General features: G+C 57.0%; 6 protein-coding genes across 6 annotated transcripts; 4 read left to right on the plus strand and 2 right to left on the minus strand.

Moving 5' to 3' along the window:
* Positions 1–169: 169 nt before the first annotated feature.
* DCS_07848 (uncharacterized protein) lies at positions 170–1,760 on the minus strand (the record flags this gene model as incomplete). Its single annotated transcript, XM_040805131.1, has 2 exons — positions 170–1,333; positions 1,398–1,760. 2 exons carry the CDS (start codon positions 1,758–1,760, stop codon positions 170–172), a joined length of 1,527 nt encoding a protein of 508 aa, XP_040655235.1.
* A 2,183-nt stretch (positions 1,761–3,943) lies between these two features.
* On the plus strand, positions 3,944–7,279 carry DCS_07849 (uncharacterized protein; the record flags this gene model as incomplete). The annotated part of the gene is made up of 1 exon (XM_040805132.1): positions 3,944–7,279. The coding sequence occupies one exon, from the start codon at positions 3,944–3,946 to the stop codon at positions 7,277–7,279; it is 3,336 nt and encodes a 1,111-aa protein (XP_040655236.1).
* A 1,737-nt stretch (positions 7,280–9,016) lies between these two features.
* Positions 9,017–11,153, plus strand: DCS_07850 (maltose permease; the record flags this gene model as incomplete). Its single annotated transcript, XM_040805133.1, has 5 exons — positions 9,017–9,053; positions 9,106–9,620; positions 9,684–10,720; positions 10,781–10,871; positions 10,932–11,153. 5 exons carry the CDS (start codon positions 9,017–9,019, stop codon positions 11,151–11,153), a joined length of 1,902 nt encoding a protein of 633 aa, XP_040655237.1.
* A 701-nt stretch (positions 11,154–11,854) lies between these two features.
* On the plus strand, positions 11,855–13,492 carry DCS_07851 (putative aspartate aminotransferase; the record flags this gene model as incomplete). The annotated part of the gene is made up of 5 exons (XM_040805134.1): positions 11,855–11,974; positions 12,123–12,132; positions 12,210–12,260; positions 12,338–12,987; positions 13,043–13,492. The coding sequence occupies 5 exons, from the start codon at positions 11,855–11,857 to the stop codon at positions 13,490–13,492; spliced, it is 1,281 nt and encodes a 426-aa protein (XP_040655238.1).
* A 357-nt stretch (positions 13,493–13,849) lies between these two features.
* Positions 13,850–14,874, minus strand: DCS_07852 (uncharacterized protein; the record flags this gene model as incomplete). The annotated part of the gene is made up of 2 exons (XM_040805135.1): positions 13,850–14,665; positions 14,728–14,874. 2 exons carry the CDS (start codon positions 14,872–14,874, stop codon positions 13,850–13,852), a joined length of 963 nt encoding a protein of 320 aa, XP_040655239.1.
* Positions 14,875–15,598: 724 nt separating this feature from the next.
* Positions 15,599–16,411, plus strand: DCS_07853 (50S ribosomal protein L24; the record flags this gene model as incomplete). Its single annotated transcript, XM_040805136.1, has 1 exon — positions 15,599–16,411. The coding sequence occupies one exon, from the start codon at positions 15,599–15,601 to the stop codon at positions 16,409–16,411; it is 813 nt and encodes a 270-aa protein (XP_040655240.1).
* Positions 16,412–16,536: the final 125 nt, after the last annotated feature.

The following is a 16,536-nucleotide window of genomic DNA, read 5'->3' on the forward strand; positions in this document are numbered from 1 at the left end:
GCGCGTCCCTGCCTGCCCATCGGAAGACGTAGCAGGCAAATCTCATGGTCCAACACACAAAAGTTTCGACGGCTGTAGAGTCTAGTCGCAATTGCCTGCTCATGAAGCTTGTCCGCCACTCGCCGTGGGTTGATCGACAGTCGCTCGCTCGACTCTCGCGCTTGAACGTCTACCGAGAGGGGAACAAGTCCATGGCGATTTCCTTGGCCGTCAAGCGGGCAAGACCCTTGGCCGCACGCTGGCCAACGGTGAAGAAGTCTTGGAATAGATGGTCGTCGGGAACGGAGCAAACTGTGTCTCCCGGGCCAGGCTCGATACCAGTAACGACCGTACCTGTCATACACGGAGTCCAGACGTCGACAAAACGCATTGTGTCGTTGACAGGAACCGTCCCGCGGCCTTTGCCATCCTTCAGGCCAGAACGCTGCAGTTCTTCCTCCGTCATGGCATCGAGCAGCGCCCTTGCCGGGTTCGACCGCAGGCCGGCGCGTCGTGGATAGGGGGCGTAGACGACGCCGTCGAGGGCCCCAGCCTTCCGCGTCGGATTATCCTTCTTCTTCAACGAGGCAGGAAGGTATTCGAGAAGCGACTCCTGTCGGGGTGATCCAACGACCTCCTTGATGCCCTCTTCATCCATGCCCTCCGGTCGTGATCGTACCTTGGACTTCCACATCTTCAGCTCCGCGTTGACCTGCGAATTCCAGCGCTTGGTCAAGATGTCTGCATTGCGCATCTGCTCTGCCTTGGAGTGCGGCAATGGCGGATCGGGGCGTCTTTGCCACCCAGGAGTGAGAGTGATGTCGATCAGCTCCGGGATGACGATCCGAAACGTCTCGAGTTCGCGTTCATCGACTTTGCCAGTGGGTCTCGGGTCGGCAAGTCTGTCGACCTCTGACGGGGTAGCGTTGGACCAAAAGTCGGAAAAGGCAATTGATGTCGGGTTCAACGACTTGCGGTAGAGAAACTCAATCTGGGCGAACATGTGCGAGACCAAGGCGTCGATGACGTGTTCGGCCGACAAGCGAGGGAAAGCAGCCAGATTCCAGATGTCCCATGTGCCAAAGGTGAAGATCCAGATGGTATGGCGTGGCGCAATTCTCGGAGGTGGAAGTGATAGAAACTGTTGAATCTGCGCCTCCAGGTCTGGGGATTGAATCGGAATCGGGTAGTATTTCAGAAGAAAATCGTAATCGGAAGCGGGCGAGTTGGTGATGTCAACCGTTTTGATGTGGTCCTGGATCGTGTGAAGCTCGTTGCCGTATATGCCGTTGGATGTCAATCCGGGCAGCGCATTGCTGGGCGGTACGAAGGATAGGAAGGAGGAGCAGTTCAGCTTGCAGGGCGTGAGCATTTCTGCACTGTGCCGTTCAGGCCGGCGGTGTGAGCGAGTGACTTACCTCCAAGCACAGCTGTTCGGTCCAAGTGGCTGCCGAGTTGCCGACGCTGGGGGAGCTGCCGGCTAGATCTTGGGAGCCAAAGACGACAATCCTCAACGGCCCAGCTTCCCGAGGTGCAGCGTTTGACCACGTCAAGACGTTTCGATAGCCGGTTCGGTAGCGCGTGGGCAACATATGAAACAGCAGCGGGATCATGAGGATGCAGATGACGACCTGCAGCAGTAGACGCGACCCGCCGCGCCAGAGTCGGTGAGTGAAGAAGACGACGATGGCTTTGACGCGATAGCTCCAACGCGACGGCTCTCCATCATGAAGGAGTTGGGGATCGTGAGCCTTGGCGGTCGCCCACAGTGCGGTGACCATGGTGGCGATGCGGAGTGGCGGGCCTCTTGCTTGGGTGAGGCACAGAGCAGCCAAGAGGTAGATGATAAACGTCGCGGGAGGAAAGCTATGGTCGGTTGGATGGGATGGGAAGGACGAAACTCGAGGCAGGGAAGATCGGATATGCTGAGGACGAATAACGAGATAGCAGCGGACGCTGATTGATGGACGACTGGGTTGATTCTTGCTCTGGTCTGCCCTTGGCTGGGGCAGCAGGCGCGCGAGACAGAAAGGGAAGGATGGCAACGAGGCAAGGGAAGCGAAGAGTCAACGGTCAGGGGCAGGAGGTGAAGGCAGAGAGTGACTAGACGAACACTCGGGTTTAAGACAGCAGCACTCGTGGCAGAACATTGTGGCGCGCTCGAGGACACGAGGGGGGACTTGGGCTGCAAGTAAGTATGTGTAAGTGCTCTGGTACGAGCAACTCGAGGGGTGATTCGAGCACTCCGTTCCCCGTACTCCATACTGGTTCCTTCATGCGTACCTGTGGGGTAATGACGGCCAACATGCCACCAAGTATTAGATAGTCGGCACGTAGTACCTTGTTAGTAAGTACTTGTATACCTGTACCAGTACGCACATGTTCAAGAACAAACAGGCCCACAGCAGGACTCGCTGGCGGTTGCTCATCAGTCTATTCCTCCTGTCAGCGGCCCCCTTCCCAGGAGAAATGAATGGCTACTACTTATTGACGTTGGAGGATTCTCACTGACTCGAGGCATCATGAACAGGTACAGAAATGCACCGCACGGGCTTCGTTTGCGCTCCCCATGCTCGCCGGGTTTTCGTCCACCAACCGGAAGAGCAAATACAGCCATAGCGGTTACTTCGATATCTGAGGACGACAAAGTAGTTAGCAAGGTACCTCAAGGAATACCTCCCTGGGTGCAGTGCTAGGCCTAAGCCACGCGTCCCAAGAAACCGATTGCAGACGCCAACCACTTGCTAGTGTACGTCACGGCTCTCATTCCTTGCCAGTACATAGTAAGGTCCGCCGATACAGCCAATGCCAAGGGCAGGAAGCCGGCGTTCCGAAGCGGACGAGGGTCTGAGCACGAGTACAGGTACTTTGCATCGAAGTACCAGTACCGAAGCTTAGCACCTGTCAACACTACATACCTAAGTAAGACCTACCTAACGCAGGTGCAAGTTGGGGTTCCCTATACCTACCTCTCCTTGGCGAAGTTTGACGAAGGGCGACGAGGATGGACAGGCCAGCATCGCCTACAGTACTATGAATTTGGCCGACTCCTCCAGGACAGTCGTGTTAGCGTATTGGCTACCTACATGTTTGAATTTTAGCGTTGGTATGAAGTACAACTACGGAGGGCAAGCGAGTGACCTACAGTACTTACGAACGGGTGAGCTGAATCTGCATGCATGCACACACATGTTGGAACAGGACGCGACTTTGTTCATTTCTTGAAGTCTGTAGTCGGAACGAGCGTACAATGCAACACAAAATAAACCTATAACACTCCATACTCTCTGTACATTTCTTCAACATATTTGGTCCACCCCCTCACTCATTTTGGGCACGGTGCAGCCATGCCCAGCCGCCATCACCCTGAATCGCGCAGTAGAAACAAGTGCGAAACGAGCCCGAGCACAGATCTTAAGACTGTTGGTGTCTGGTGTCAAACACTGCCTGCTGGCTTGCTTGCCTGCCTTCTTGAGTCTTTTTTGGGGGGAAGGGGGGCTTGTGTACTTATATGCACTCTTTGTGATGCACGTGAAATTGACTGATTTGCACGTACTGTGCAAACCACGTATAGTATTACGTGCATAGAATGTGTATGCATGGACGCTAAATCTCGCGACGGACTGGAACCAGAAGGAGAGCACATAACGGGGTTCCCTCCTCAGGCCTCACCTACCCACACGGACTCTCCAACTACAGCACACTACACGGACACACGCGCATTCACATTCTCTGTACTGGTGCGGAGCACCTACGTACAGCGAACCCTCAAGCATCCTTCACTACGCCTTCGGTTTTTTGCACATCCCGACTGACATTTTCGCCCACACCCTCGCCTCGTCCAGTGTCTAAACTTCCCCTCGCCAGCGTCAGAGGCAGCCGCAGCCCTCGTCGAACATGGGCGCTTGATATCAGACCCATGGGCACAATTGCTTCTTCCCACCGATCCAAGCCATCCTGAAGCATGCTCTCGCACCTTCGATTCCACCGTCGTGGCTCGTCGAACCCCGTCACACCATCAACGGATCGGCACCAGCTGTTTGTGCCCTCCAGCAGTCATGATCCTCCCGCGGCAGCCGACTCAACTTCTCCCTCCGATGCCCGACCGGCCTCCTCTGGCCCCTCCGCTCGACCGCCAGTCCTTCCCCCGATTCCTCGAGTCACCTCTGCCGACGCCGCTGACATGCGGCAAGATTGGCCATGGTCCACGGGAATGGACGCGGATTCAAGGTCCCAACGGTCACAGAGCGATGGCAACTGGGGATTTGTCGGCGGAGCTGCTTTGCGGAAGCACTCGCAGCAATCGGGTACTGGATCCGACACCCTCAACCTTCTATCGGATGGACAGCCCGGCCACCAATGCTCCGAGCCTGTACTGCCAGCACCGGCCGCCCCACCTCACGTGAAGGCCGAAACTCGGCCTGCGACGCACGTCGAACAGAGAGACTGTACCAGCAGCGGCCTGGGCAGAAGACCCGCAGCAATGCGCGTATCGACCGACGTGCCCGCCATACCGCCCAGCTCTGGAGCCGCCGATCTGTCCAAGGGCAAGAAAGGGCTCCCGTTCCTCAAGAACCCCATGTCTACCCTGCTCATGCGGCGAAGAAACAACCAAAATGCTCCCGACTTACGCCTGCTTCCCACAGTTGGGCACGCAGAACAGCCGTCATATGATCCCCGCATCAAAGGAACCCGCGTACATGACTTCAGCGCACCCAGACCCAAACAAACGGCATCAGGGCCTGCTGGTTTGGCCGTCCGCTCCAGCAGTCAAACTGATGTCATGCCAAGCAATACCAACAGGCCCACCGCTCAGCCCTGCGGGACAATCGACAGCCCGATGCCAAGCGGCGGCCGCGATCCGCCAAACTCGAGCAGTGCGGCGGGCGCATCATATTCCGAGTCGACCAGCGCAGGATCACAGCTGATTCATCAGCCGCCGAGCAGCTCCCCGGAGATTTCCAAGGACACTTGTGTGGAACAAATGTTGGCCGCAGACGACGGGAGACAGGGACCACCAGTACCGCCCAAGGACGATGTGACCATCGTCTCGAAAACGTCGTCCTCCGCCTCCCCAGCGGCCACCCTGGAAGCTGCCCTAAGCCGGCAAACTGGGAGCCTCCGAACGCTATCCCGGTTCGAGTTTCCTGCATTGCCCAAGCATATGAAAAGCACTTCGTCCAGGTTCAGCTTCGACATGGTTGGCGCCGCCAAACAAGAAAAGATCCTTGAAGAAAGACATCGCCAGCGAGAATTGAAAAAGAAAACAACGAGCGCCGGCAATGCCGGAGCGTCCGGGTTTGACGACTCGGACGGGGACGATTATGATTACGACGCCATGATGGACGATGATGGATTGGAGGAAAGGATACCCGGTGTCAATGCTGATTTGGAGGCAGACGCCGAGGAGGACGAGCTGGACTCTGAGGATGACCAGGAGGGCTTCTCCGGCTTCGTGTTCGAACGTTCCGACCCTGCCTCCTCGCTGACCTGCCCGGACAGCACGGCCATCCTGTTCACGCCGAGCGATGCCGCGGGCGGAGCAATCGGGTGCGCAGTGACTGAAAATGGAGCCAGCCTCACCAAGCATCCCTCGCGATCGCAAGCGAAAACTTGGTCGCAAGACTGCTCGCCGACAAACCAAGATGGAGCTCGCTTGCGATTCCAAAGCCCTTCCGCCGCCGAAGCGGCCGGGGTTGAACGAGCGATGCCCAAGGACGAATTGTACTTTGATGACGGCATGGTTTGCTTCGAGGACGAGTTTGCCGAAGATCTCGCTGCCGAATACGAAGTCGGCGGAGAGCCGTTTGATGAGTCGATCTTTGACAACAACGACACGGATGAGTTTGGACGCCCAGTCCCTGGCGCCTTTGTTCCGACCCAGTCACTGTGGCGCGGCGGTTCGGACGAAAAGGCAGGCATCAGAAGAGACTCGGAGAGAACGTCTCGACTGTCCGCACATTCAGGCACCTCGCAATCCACCGCACACACCTCGCTCAGTGCAGAAGCTCATATCGACGGCTCCGCGATAGGCAAAGTCAAGATAGCGTCCCGAGAGGACGAGCAAGTTGACGCCACCGAGCCGGAGGAGACCGAGCAAGACTCTGTCGCCGCGTACCAGGCGGCCCTTGCAGCTGCAGCCCATCAAGCAGCCGCTTCGGGTAGGTTCCGACGGCCACGGCTGGAGGAGGGGTCCTCGAATGGCTTGGAGGGCGAGTTTGTTCGAGACGACGCTGACGACTATGGCCATGGCTACGTTGATATGGACGATGCCGAGCTGGGTGACGATGCCATCATTGCGGAAGCAAACGCGAGCGCGTTGGCTCACGACCCGGACGGATGGTATGGGCAAGAGTTTGGGTTCTACTCCGCCCCGCAACAGACCAGTGCACATTGCTCAAACGTCGTCGACTACGAGTACGCGAACGGTGGAGTGTTTGGCTCCGACGTGAGCGCCGGCGTGGGCCGCAGCACGAGTGGGCGGATGGCCTCGAGGGAACCCAACCTCACCCCGATCACGGAACAGTCCGAGTATTCGAACCGCAACTCGGTCATGGGATTCCCACCGCTAAGCTCGTCGGCATCGATGTTGCCAAGTCCTGGTCTGGCCCAATTGGCCATGATGGCGGAACGGGGTGATGACCAAATGTCGCTCTCGGCTCTGCTCCAACTGCGATCCCGCCCCTGGGGCTCTCAGGCGAGCCTGCCGTCGAGCAGGGAGGCATCGCCAAGATCCGATGGAGGGGAACTGCCCAGCTCGTCGTGGGGGTCAAACGGCGCATATGCCTATCCAGGTGCGGGCGGCAACCGCGGGTGCAATGGCTCGGCGTTTCCGAAGACGAGTCGAGACTACGAGGGGGTGAGCGTGTCAGGTAGCCCTCCGTTGCCCCTGGCGCATCGGACACATCCTTTGCCTTGCTCGGTTCTGGCAGGGTCGACGCAGCAGCCTGGCTTGCTCGCTGACGCTAGCCCTCTGCCTTCCCCCCTCGCGTCCTCGGCACCACGGTTTCCCCGCACTGGCGGGCCACCTGCAGCGAAGCCGTGGGATATTCCTCCTCCGGCAGCATCCATCAGAAGCTCAACAGACTCGACGCGGGGCGTTGGGTGCCAAGCCGGAAGCATGCCCTCGCTGCCCTCTGGCAAGGGTCATGGCCGACAGAAGAGCTCAGCAGACAGCGTGACGTATCTCCAGGAGGAGGATAGAGGCCAAACCAGATGGGTAATGGAAAGGCGCCGGACAGACGAGACAGGCGAAGTTGAAATTTTGGAGCGAGGAGTGGTCGAGGGTGGCCGCATATGATGCTGCTTCTGCCATCGACCATGCGCAAGACTTTAACCAACCCATCCTGCGTGGCATTGGCTTTGCTTTTGATACCAGTACGCGTCTGGATGCGCAATACGCCGTAGACAGTTGTCATGAAAACACAGGCGTTTCGGAGCAGAGACGAGAAAGCCTGACCAGACCTTGTTCCATCCTCCAGCGTTCCCAAAGGCGTAGCCGTCCGTGCCTGTGCCGCTACGTGCATACATGTACTGTACGAGCACAACTGATGTGTTACGGAGTAACATTGCATGTACAACGTTGGCCTCGGTGGGTACCCGCCTTCCTGAGACCTACGGAGTAGAGAGGGAGTAGAACGCGTGCGCCCCAAGGGTATTCGTCTGATTATCAGTATGTAATATCCGTGTGTACTAGTATGCAGGAGTAGTTGTAGGAGGAGGTTTCCGATTCTGTAGGAGTTATAGCTTGCTGAACTCGTAGATGTTGGTGCGAGAAAAGTACAGTACTCCGTACAGTACAGTAAGTAAGTGGGTGTACAGTAAGCATAAGCACATGCATGAAAGGAGGTGTATGTAGCAAGCAATAGGTGTAGCTCGGCGTGTTACGGAGTACGGATTGCATGTACAAGTAAGTACTTGTTTACATATGTATTACTCCGTACTGTACGGAGTACACGTAGGTGCTCTGTACTGTCGTTGTATATCCTCAGTCCTTTCTCCGTGCCGGATACTAGTGCGATACGTACATGCTCCGACAAGTACGGAGTGCTGTACTCCGTAAGTAGAGTCAGTTCTACAACTACTAAGGTACTTGTACTTAGGCACCAGACAGGTGGGTGAGTGTGGTCAGGACAAGCGTGTATGCGGGGCGACGCGCTGGAGATGACGTGCATGAACCAGCGACTCCAGCGTCCAATTACCGACGAGTGCAAGTACTTAAGTACGCCCAATTACAAAGTACTTGCACAGAGATACAGGTACAGCACAAGCAAGTACTTTGGGCACGTCGGGAACGATAGCTGAAACTATCCAAGCTTGGGAACCAAATGGACGTTGGCAAAAGTTTCGTACTCATACACTTAAGCTACCCCCTACCACGGGGGGTGATTCTGATCGAGCTGGCAAAGCAGTCCAGCAAGTGACCAAAGTTCAATTACACTACCTAGCAGCTGACAACTGAGTATTTGGAGGGAAATCCAGGTAACAACATGCTACAGGTAAGTGTCATGTCAGCATGCTACGGAGTGCTTGCACTTAGTTGTACGGAGTACGGAGTACAGTGCCTAACATTGTCCCGCCCGCTTTCGCGTTATTCACGCAGGGCAGGCACCAGGCACCGGGGGGGGGGGGGGGGCGTTAGCTTACTTAGTAGTGCCTACTTGTACACCTTCAACTACACCTACTGCAGGTCTACGGAGGGCTCTGCCGTACCTCGTAGGTACAGTTACTAGACAAAAGTGACGATTCAATTTTGCTTGCGTTAATACCACAAAGTGAATCGACACTTTTGTCACCCCACTATACCCTACTCTGTTGTGCTTACTTCCTGTAGGTACTTGTTTCCCTTGCGGCAGGTAGCATCGAAAATAAGTAAAAATGAAGACTCCACCAGACATGGCCCGTTCATAACAACCCCAGACTATAATACTATCGTGCTTCCACGGTGCTCCATTTTACTTGCAAAATTCGTATCCAGTGCGGGCCATGCATGGTACATTTATTTATGCAGCGGCGCGAGGCACAAGGCATACCCAAGATGCAGGCCCCAACTCCCCGCGTCGCCGACGACCATCGTCATCTCCTCTTTTCTTCCCAACACCGTCGGCGACCTCATCCCCTTTCCAGCTGCGAGGATCAGTAACAGCTGCGGGCCGTACGTCGGTTGCAAGAAGCCTAACCCCCTCGCGACCGATTTGACCGGCGACCGGTCGTCGCGCTGCGTGTCCGTGCCGCTCTGTTATGACCTCCGTGTCTCTTACAGCCTTCGCGGTCCATCACACCGGGCGGGCAATCCCATGTCCGGCAAAGGCGGCGACGGCGGCGTCATGCCGCCCGTCGTCCATGACGTTGACCCCGATTCCAACCCCTCGGATCCCTCCAAGACGCACCGCACCATCATTGAGCATGCCCGCTCGGCCGCCTCCAAGGAGCAGTCCATGACGCTCCTGCAAGGCCTCAAGCTCTATCCCAAGGCCGTCGCTTGGAGTCTGCTCATCTCGACCTGCATCGCCATGGAGGGCTACGACATCAGCCTCGTCAACAACTTTTACGCCTTTCCCCAGTTCAACCGCAAGTACGGTGTCCAGCTCCCGGACGGCACCTACGAAGTTCCCGCGCGGTGGCAGGCAGGGCTGAGCAACGTAGGCTACTGGTCCGGCCGACGACGGCTTCGTTGAACGAGGCAGCCGCTAACCTTCCGGCAGGGCGCCACCGTCGGCGAGATCATCGGCCTCTTCATCAACGGCTTCGTCTCGGAGCGCTTCGGCTACCGCTACACCGTCATGACCTGTCTCGTGCTCGTCGCCGCCTTCACCACCATCTTATTCACCGCCCCCAACGTCGAGGCCCTGCTCGTCGCCGAGATCCTTTGCGGCATCCCCTGGGGTATCTTTCAGACTCTCACCATCACCTACGCCTCGGAGGTCTGCCCCATCGCCCTGCGCAGCTACCTGACCACCTACGTCAACTTCTGCTGGGGCTTCGGCCAGCTGATCGGCATCGGCGTCATCCGCTCCATGCTCAGCCGGCACGACGAATGGGCCTATCGCATCCCCTACGCCCTTCAGTGGATGTGGCCCTTTCCCCTCCTCGTCGGCATCTGGTTCGCCCCCGAGTCCCCCTGGTGGCTTGTCCGCCAAGGCAAGGTCCAGGAGGCCAAGCGCTCGCTCCTCCGCCTCACCAGCCTGAACCGCGAGACCGGCTTCGACGCCGACGAGACGGTCGCCATGATGGTCCACACCACCGCCCTCGAGGAGAAGCTGACGGCCGGCGCCAGTTACTGGGACTGTTTCAAGGGCGTCGACCTTCGTCGAACCGAGATCGTCTGCATGACGTGGGCCATCCAGAACCTGAGCGGCAACGCCTTCTCCAACTACTCCACCTACTTCCTCAAGCAGGCCGGCCTGTCCGAGGAAAAGTCGTATTCATTCGCCATGGGCCAGTACGCCATCAACATGGTCGGCGTCTTTGGTGCCTGGGGTCTCATGTCGCTGGGCGTCGGTCGCAGGTCCATGTACCTCTACGGCCTCTGTGGTCTCTGTGCCATGCTTTTCGTCCTCGGCTTCCTGGGGCTCGTCCCGGAGGAGCACAGGACCCAGGGGTCGCTCGCCACCGGCAGCATCATGATTGTCTGGGCCCTCTTCTACCAGCTGACCGTGGGCACCGTCTGCTACTCCTTGGTGAGCGAGTTGTCCTCGCGCAGGCTGCAGATTAAGACGGTCGTGCTGGGCCGGAACCTCTAGTGAGTGCCCTTCCTTGGCCTGTCCGCCGCTGCTGCGCGGCATCGACTAACGCAACGCAGCAACGTCGTCGGCATCCTTACCAATGTTCTGACGCCGTACATGCTCAACCCCAGCGCGTGGAACTGGCGGAATTATGCCGGCTTCTTTTGGGTGCGTTGGACGCCCCTCGTGCGCATTTGAGTTGTATGCTGATTCTTGCATCTGTACCAGGGCGGAATCTGCTTCATGTGCATCATTTACACCTACTTCCGCCTACCAGAACCGAGAGGGCGAACCTTTGCCGAGTTGGATGTGCTTTTCCAGAAGGGCGTGAGCGCAAGAAAGTTTGCCGTCACCGACGTCAATGTTTTCCACGAGTCGGTGGAAGATGAGATCATGAATCGGTACGAGAGCATAACTTCTCAGACGGTCAACGGCGGAAAGATTGCCTGAAACGTCCGAATGTCCCACGCATGACGATGCCGAACGTCGTTGATGGTCATGCAAAGCAAGAGTTGTCAGATGAAGTCGCAAAACTCCTTGAACCAAGACATGCCAATCACGGTTGGTTTGAAAGTTCCTGAAAACATGGGCCGTGACCAAATTCAAAGACGCTGCAGATAATTGGTCGATGATACCCGGGAAGCTGCAGAAGAAAAAAAGGTGCATATGTATTCCTGCGGATGTAAGTACCTTTTGATGTTGCATATATAATAGCATAAATGAAGGGATGAAAACCGCTGCCTGCTTGGACGATACGATGCATAGACCGCTTGCAAAAAAAATACGAGAAATATCCCTCCGTGTAGATACTACATGTGCGTCATTGAACTCGATGGGAATAGTACTGTCACACGATCCGCTCCCCTTGGATGCTGGCTGCATAGCGCGGGATGCAGCTCGACAATTGCCTGGGAGCTTGCGCTGCTTACATAAGAACTGCTCGGAATCCGTGTGCCTTTACCGCGGCACATGTAGCAGCAGCGCAGCACAGCAGGCAAAGCTCATTTTGTCTTACTTTTCTTGGCAAGATTTCGGAGCCCGCTGGTTCCAATTCATTTCACCACCGCATCCCTCGTTTGTAGGCAAACAACAACGTACATTGACCATCTCTACCCCTCTGCTCGCCTTCCAGCAAGCTCTCCCTCGTCACAATGCTATCCTCCTTGCGTGTCGCCATCAGCCGGCAAGCTGCCCGTCACCAGGCGGCCACCTTCAATACAGCTGCCATCCGGGCGGCGTCGACGTGGAGCAACGTGCCCCAAGGTCCCCCTGTACGTAACGATTGCTCGTGCCTCTCGCTTCAGTTTCCCATGTTAACCTTGTGGCGCGCTGTAGGATGTGAGTTGAGCCCAAGATGCAGTTCAAGCTTCCGCCTTTCGGTAAGGCGGAGCTCCCGCTGATGATGGCGCACGGCCGCAGGCTATTCTGGGTGAGTGACCCGTCGTCTTCCCTCTCGCCGGCGAATGATTGGCCCTGCCTGATTCTAACTCAACAAACTTGGTCCAGGAATTACCGAAGCCTTCAAGGCCGACAAGTTCGACAAGAAGATCAACCTGGGTATGCGGCTGACTGTCAATCTTTCCCTCGCGAGTCTACTGCTGCATGGCTGACGCAGCATCCGTCCCTTTCCCTAGGTGTCGGCGCGTACCGTGATGACAAGGGAAAGCCCTACGTTCTCCCCTCCGTTCGGGAGGCGGAACGCATGGTCATCGAAGACAATCTGAACAAAGAGTACGCAGGCATCACTGGCGTCGCCGAGTTCCCTCCTCTCGCGGCCAAGCTCGCATATGGCTCCGATTCGCCGGCTCTCGACCGCATCGCCATCACACAGTCCATATCCGGTACGGGCGCCCTCCGCATCGGCGGAGCCTTCCTCGAACGCTTCTACTCCGGCGACAAGAAGATATTCATTCCGACGCCTTCATGGGCCAATCACAAGGCCGTCTTCACCGATGCCGGCCTCAAGGTTCAGCCCTATCGCTACTACAACAAGAAGACAATCGGTCTCGACTTCGAAGGCATGGTGGCGGATCTCGAGGCCGCGCCTCAGGGAAGTGCCTTCCTCTTCCACGCCTGTGCCCACAATCCCACCGGCGTCGACCCGACCCCCGAGCAGTGGAGGGAGGTCTCCCGCATCGTCAAGAAGCAGGGACACTTTGCCTTCTTCGACATGGCGTATCAGGGCTTCGCTAGCGGCGACACCGACAAAGATGCTTTCGCCGTCCGCCATTTCGTCCAGGAGGGCCACCAGATTGCTCTGTGCCAGTCGTTTGCGAAGAACATGGTGAGTTTCCTCCCCAGCTGCGTTGGCGGGGTGCGTTCTGACACAGCCCCTTCAGGGTCTCTACGGCGAGCGCGTCGGAGCCTTCTCGCTCGTATGTGCGGATCAGGCGGAAAGGAAACGCGTCGACTCGCAGCTCAAGATCCTTATCCGACCGATGTACTCCAACCCTCCCATCCACGGTGCCCGCATCGCGACCAAGATCCTCAGCAGCCCGAGGCTGTACCAGCAATGGCTCGCCGAAGTCAAGGAGATGGCCGACCGCATCATCACCATGCGCGCTCTTCTCAAGGACAATCTCGAGAAGCTCGGCTCCAAGCATGATTGGTCTCACATCACCAACCAGATCGGCATGTTTGCGTACACTGGCTTGACTGCTGACGAGATGGACAAACTGGCGAAGGAGTTCTCCGTCTACGCCACCAAGGACGGTCGTATTTCAGTCGCCGGAATCACCTCCGACAACGTCGGCCGTCTCGCCGAGGCCATCTTCAAAGTCAAGGGCTAAGCGGCGGTAGTCTCGCACACACCAAGAAAGTCGGTCCTCGCACAAACTCGCATCGTGCGAATAAATGGCGTAAGAAATTTCCTGCGAGTTGTTTTCCTTTGCGTCAGCCGCGGGATGTACACAGCTGGATGGATCTCGGTCTTTGCAGGCTTTGTTGTCCACCATGGATTGTACTATTACTCTAATAGACCAGGCGTGTCCTGTGTGCCCTAAGCAAGGAACACTCGTAGTGCGCTGGGTTAGCTTCGAGGGGAGACCCCCATCTCGCAGCTGTTGGTGATTCGCAGTTAGCTCGGATCCTTCGCCAATGATCCATCCATCCGTCTGCCTGCCCAATTCACGAAGCACGTTGGCCAACTACGCCGTCTTCCCTATCTTCTCGTCGCGAGGTGCCCCAGCGCTCAGCTTCTCAAGCTCGGCTTGCAGACTACGCAGGCGCCTCGACACCTGTGCCTTGGCTTTGTTCAAGTAGGCAGCATAGTTTTGAAGTGCGGCCATGGCCTCGGGCGAGTAGAGTTCGCTTCCGAGGGTTGTATAGGCATTTTTGGCTTCGACAACCGTGTGTTGAGCGAGGAGGGAAACATTAGAGGCGCGGAGCCCAAGACTCCGGGCAATGACCCCATGCTTGGCCTCGAGGGATCGAGTGAGGCTTGTGAGGCATTGCGTGTAGACGCCGAGGAGGCTTCTGCAGGTGGAAAGTGCACGGAGATGGGCCTTCGTGAGGCTGTGCTGTGCATTTGAGTGCGTCTGTTGCAGGGCCGCATGACACCCCGGCAGAGAGGGTATGATCTGATTCTGGCGGGGTTGGTTGGTCGAAGTAAAGGCGAGCTGGGCCAGGCTGAGAGCTGAGGCATGTAGGGACGACGAGATCAGCGCGGTGAGATCTGGGAGTAGGGATTCGAGATCAGAGAGGGGCGGAGAAGACAGAAGCAGCTCAACGGAATCGTATGACAGCGAATCGGCCGCTCCCAGGAGAGCAGTAAGCATGAGAAGGAGGTCAAGGAGTGGCTCGGGCAGCTCGGGAAGGTCGCGCCCGTCTCGCCACTGGTGGTGCCGCTCCGGCTGGCTTGACGGCCGCGGACCTCGGGGATTCGGTACCGGAGGCGCAGCTGTGCCAATGGCGCACTCAATGAGGTGATGGCTTGCCGCCCTGAGGCGGTGACTGTGGAGCTCCTGCTTGCGTGTCAGAGATGGTCGAGCGGCAGTGGCATGACGATGTTTGATTCACCACGCACCTCCTGGACGACAGCGCGCTCCCTCAGCGCCGGAATGTGTGCTGTCGAGCCATCGGGATGCAAGATGACGTTTGTGAGTGTGGAATAAAGTTTTGCAAACCCAGGGTTTTCCTGCAAGACTTTGGAATCGATGGGCGGCAGCGGCATCCTGCTTATCTGCACTATGCAATGATTGTGTGAAGGAGGCAATGCGGAAGTGGGTGCATCACGAAACATGCACGGAGTCACATGATGTGCTTAGATGAAGTGTACAGCACGGAGTACAGTACGGAGTAGAATGTGAACTACAGTACAGTATTGTTCAGAGTACGGAGTATTGCTGTAATATAACCTGTGGTATTACGCAGTAATACTCCGTAAGTACAAGCACATGGAGTACTTGTACCAGTAGTATTGGTGGAGAACGTGTTCACGAACGGAGTACAGTACGGAGTTTTACTCGTACGGAGCACTCCGTACGATACTGCATTACGGAGAAGTTGGGTTTACATGTACTTCAGTACTTGCAAGTGTACTTACTTACTTGTACAAGTACGGAGTAATTACAGCACAGTGTGGAGTATGGAGTACGGAGTAAGTTCTCTGTACAAGCCCAAATCGTAGCAACTACGGAGTACTTAATAGTGCTATTCTTACCAAGTACTTACAATTTCTCCATAATCACACTAGAGCTACGAGGCCTTCATTATGTAAGGAGTTGTAGCTCCAACAAAAAATCTCAAGCCACTACCGCCGACAAGGCCGACGACAGCAGCAACTCCCTCCCCACGCAGGTGTCTCGACTGTGCCCCATTGCCACCCATGCCGGGGTCATGACAGCCGCAGCGTCGAATGTGATTGCAGATACGATACCGGACACGACGACGACGGCATGATGCCGCTGCCGATGGCCATGAACCCGCTATGGCGCTCGGCCATAAACCTCCTCGTGGCTCGCGGCACCCCCTCCCCTGCCCGTGTCCTACAGCAGCATACCTTCTCCACGACTGCGCCCACCCAAACCAAGACCATCAAGCCGCACCGCCTTCCATCCAACCTCATCCCACCCTATCCCTACGGCGAACGCCGCGTCTACAAGCAGTCCAACCGTGGCCTCTACGGCACTGCCCGCATCCGTTTCGGCAACAACGTCGCCGAGAAGCATGGCAACAAATCGCGCCGCTTCTGGCGTCCCAACGTCCACGTCAAGGCCTTTTACTCTCCGTCCCTCGGCGCCCGCGTCAAGACCCGCCTCACACTCCGCGTGCTCAAGACCATCCGCCGCGAGGGCGGCATCGACAACTACCTCCTCAAGAGTAAACCTGCTCGCATCAAGGAGCTTGGGCCCGGAGGCTGGAACTTGAGGTGGCTGCTTATGCAGACTCGAGCCGTTCAGGAGCGCTTTAACGACGAGAGGGTCGCCCTCGGCCTGGAGCCCAAGGAGGTCGTGGACCGCGACGACGTGATTCAGTACGCCCTCGACTATGCAACCCCAGGACCTCTGAGCACGCGCAGCCGGGCCACGCTGGATGGCTTCGACGACGCCTTGGCAGATGCCTTCGTCCTAGGCGACGACGCGCTTGGCGACCTCGAGGGTGTCGAGGAGCTTTCTGACGAGGCGGAGGAGCGGCTCTTGCAAGAATTTGACGCTACGGAGGCAGCCAGCGGCGAAACTGAGATGGCAAGCCGGCCTATGGGAGCGTAAGTCATTCATGTATCTACATCTCTTGTCCTCCAACGAAGGTCTCCCAAAACAAAAGTAATGTACAAGATGCAGACGATCCGAGGCGGATGGACCGCACACGCGGAAGTCTCGCCCACGTCGGCTCA

This window comes from Drechmeria coniospora, chromosome 03 (genome assembly GCF_001625195.1).
Source record: "Drechmeria coniospora strain ARSEF 6962 chromosome 03, whole genome shotgun sequence".
NCBI classification, from domain to species: Eukaryota; Fungi; Ascomycota; class Sordariomycetes; order Hypocreales; family Ophiocordycipitaceae; genus Drechmeria; species Drechmeria coniospora.